Here is a 2176-nt window from a genome sequence, read left to right as displayed (position 1 = left end):
ATTTGTGGGCGTACCTATTTACTATTTATTTGAATTAATCTAGATCGTATTTTCTAACTTAAATGATTTGTTTGGTCTTTTAAATGCAACTTAAGATTGCAACTTAAGATTGAAAATCTTTTGATTTGGTACATTTTGTATGATAATTTGTTTGATGAGAATAATCATCTGTTTTTTAAAATGAGCCTAGTACCAATCTACATGTGCCCTAATTTGTATCGTTTAGTTTAGCCTATAAACTCTCTCTGAATCCTCTTCTTTAAGTTATATTTTTCATCACGTTGGGTAGCTGAATCCATTTAACGATCCAGTTTAATGATCGGTTACAATCAGTTGGTCAGTCAATACAGTTCAATCATCTCTGGAGAAAGCCAATCTGGAACATGGTATAACATTGCCTACATGCGCCGTGTCTTTGGCAAAATTCAGCATTACCAATTCATAGGTGATAACTGTTCCAGCCAACTGAAATATAACATTTGAAAAAAAATGTCATTCCATAGCGAAAATTATGTAACTACTTATTCAGTTGTACTTAAATCTTTAATATTAAATATGAAAACGTAACAATAACGTAATTTTATATTATTACAAATGGTTGATACTTACTGCCAACATAGTTCGTTTAGTAAGATCGAAAAACCCCATCGCTGATAGAGCCACGCGATGTGTCCTCAGTTGATTGACGAAACGATCAAGCTCGATACACCAACCAATATTTGGAACAGCTGTGCACGTCTTCAGCGGATATTTTGATGTTTCATTCACCATTGAGGCACTGTAGAACATCAGGACCGTTTTACCAATCATAAAGAACAAGCTGAACCAATGGTTAACCAGTGTTAAGGTTCCGGTTTCAGCCCTAGAAAAATAAAAAAAAATTGTTGAAATTGTTATCATATTTTGAACCGAGGAAAATTACCATGTAAACGTGAGAAATGCATAGCAAATCAAATATATGTTGGTAGCACATGAATGAATGATCATGGGGGCCAGCAGTTCACTGGCTTTGTTGACCAAGCAGCAAACTTGTACGTACTGTTCCCGAATTTCGATCCAAAAACCCTCCCTTGCGATGGAAAAACCATCTTTGAACGGACTCAACTTCGAATTGATCCAATGAAAGTTGCACGAAATCACAAAACTCACTAGCACGATTGTCAAATCCATACCAGTCCAGGTGAGCGTCAGTGCCACATTGCAATACTACGGAAAACAAAAACATAAACTTAAAAGTTTAATAATGACCACAGAAGATTCTTAGAATTTACCTCGAAAAATAGCAGCAGGAAAAGATTGTAGCGAATGTGTTTGAACAGGAATCCGAATCGGCGACTTGCAAAATATTTGGGAAAATTTTCCACGCTCCAGTTGCAATAGGCTGCTTCCTCGTAATAGGAAACGTAACCATTGATTTTCGATAAAAAGTGCTCAACTGTTTAAAAATTTAAAAAAGGTAATGTGAGGCAATTGAATCAAGACATTGACTTGTATTAATGTGATTCAAAGCTATAAAGCGTACCTCCTTTTTTAAATTTTACTTACTCAATCCAACGACAACAAAAATTATGGTAAACCACCGAGCGGCTGTAATTATCTTAATCCTGGGAAAATTTCCATCGTTACTGTTCGAAAGTTCATATTGATCCCACATAAGGGCGAATGAACGCCATTTTCGAGCGAGTTTTAACATCAACGCCATACAAACCACGGTATCGGCATAGAATACCACACCAATGAGGTTGCCCGCGTTAACTCCGGTACGATCCACTCGTCGATATTCGACGTAACACATCAGCATCCCAAGCAAGGCTATAAGCACCGAGAACAGTGTTTTCGGATGCCACCACCGGAACCTCAAATCGATGCTGGTTTTGCTGCCCAAGATTCCCGTTACCGGAAAAAATCCAAACATTTGGAAAGAAACGAAAGCGGGAACCATGGTCGTGTTGAATGTTCTCCAGGACATGTTTTCGTAATACAGAGTGAAAGTTCTTTGTTAAATTCTGATGTAGTTCAACTTTACCCCATGTTTTTGACAAATCGCTTCCCATCATAACAGCTGATAATTTTCACATATCTACTAGAAAATTGATTGGCTCTAAATACGAATGGTGAAAGGCTACGCTAAGGTATCTTTGAAACTGTGGATGAAAATACTATCTAATAAAATGAA

At 36.9% G+C, this 2176-nt stretch overlaps 1 protein-coding gene across 1 annotated transcript; it reads right to left on the bottom strand.

Annotated features, from left to right (window-relative positions):
- Positions 1 to 351: 351 nt before the first annotated feature.
- Positions 352 to 1969, bottom strand: LOC129753452 (gustatory receptor for sugar taste 64a-like). The gene is made up of 5 exons (XM_055749273.1): positions 1546 to 1969; positions 1272 to 1435; positions 923 to 1206; positions 610 to 862; positions 352 to 465 (listed from the first exon to the last, which is right to left on the bottom strand). The coding sequence occupies exons 1-5, from the start codon at positions 1967 to 1969 to the stop codon at positions 352 to 354; spliced, it is 1239 nt and encodes a 412-aa protein (XP_055605248.1).
- Positions 1970 to 2176: the final 207 nt, after the last annotated feature.

The sequence above is a fragment of the Uranotaenia lowii genome, chromosome 3, assembly GCF_029784155.1.
Source record: "Uranotaenia lowii strain MFRU-FL chromosome 3, ASM2978415v1, whole genome shotgun sequence".
In the NCBI taxonomy this organism is placed as follows: Eukaryota; Metazoa; Arthropoda; class Insecta; order Diptera; family Culicidae; genus Uranotaenia; species Uranotaenia lowii.
Note: the sequence above shows the minus strand (reverse complement) of the source record. Positions and strands in the feature narration are given on the sequence as shown.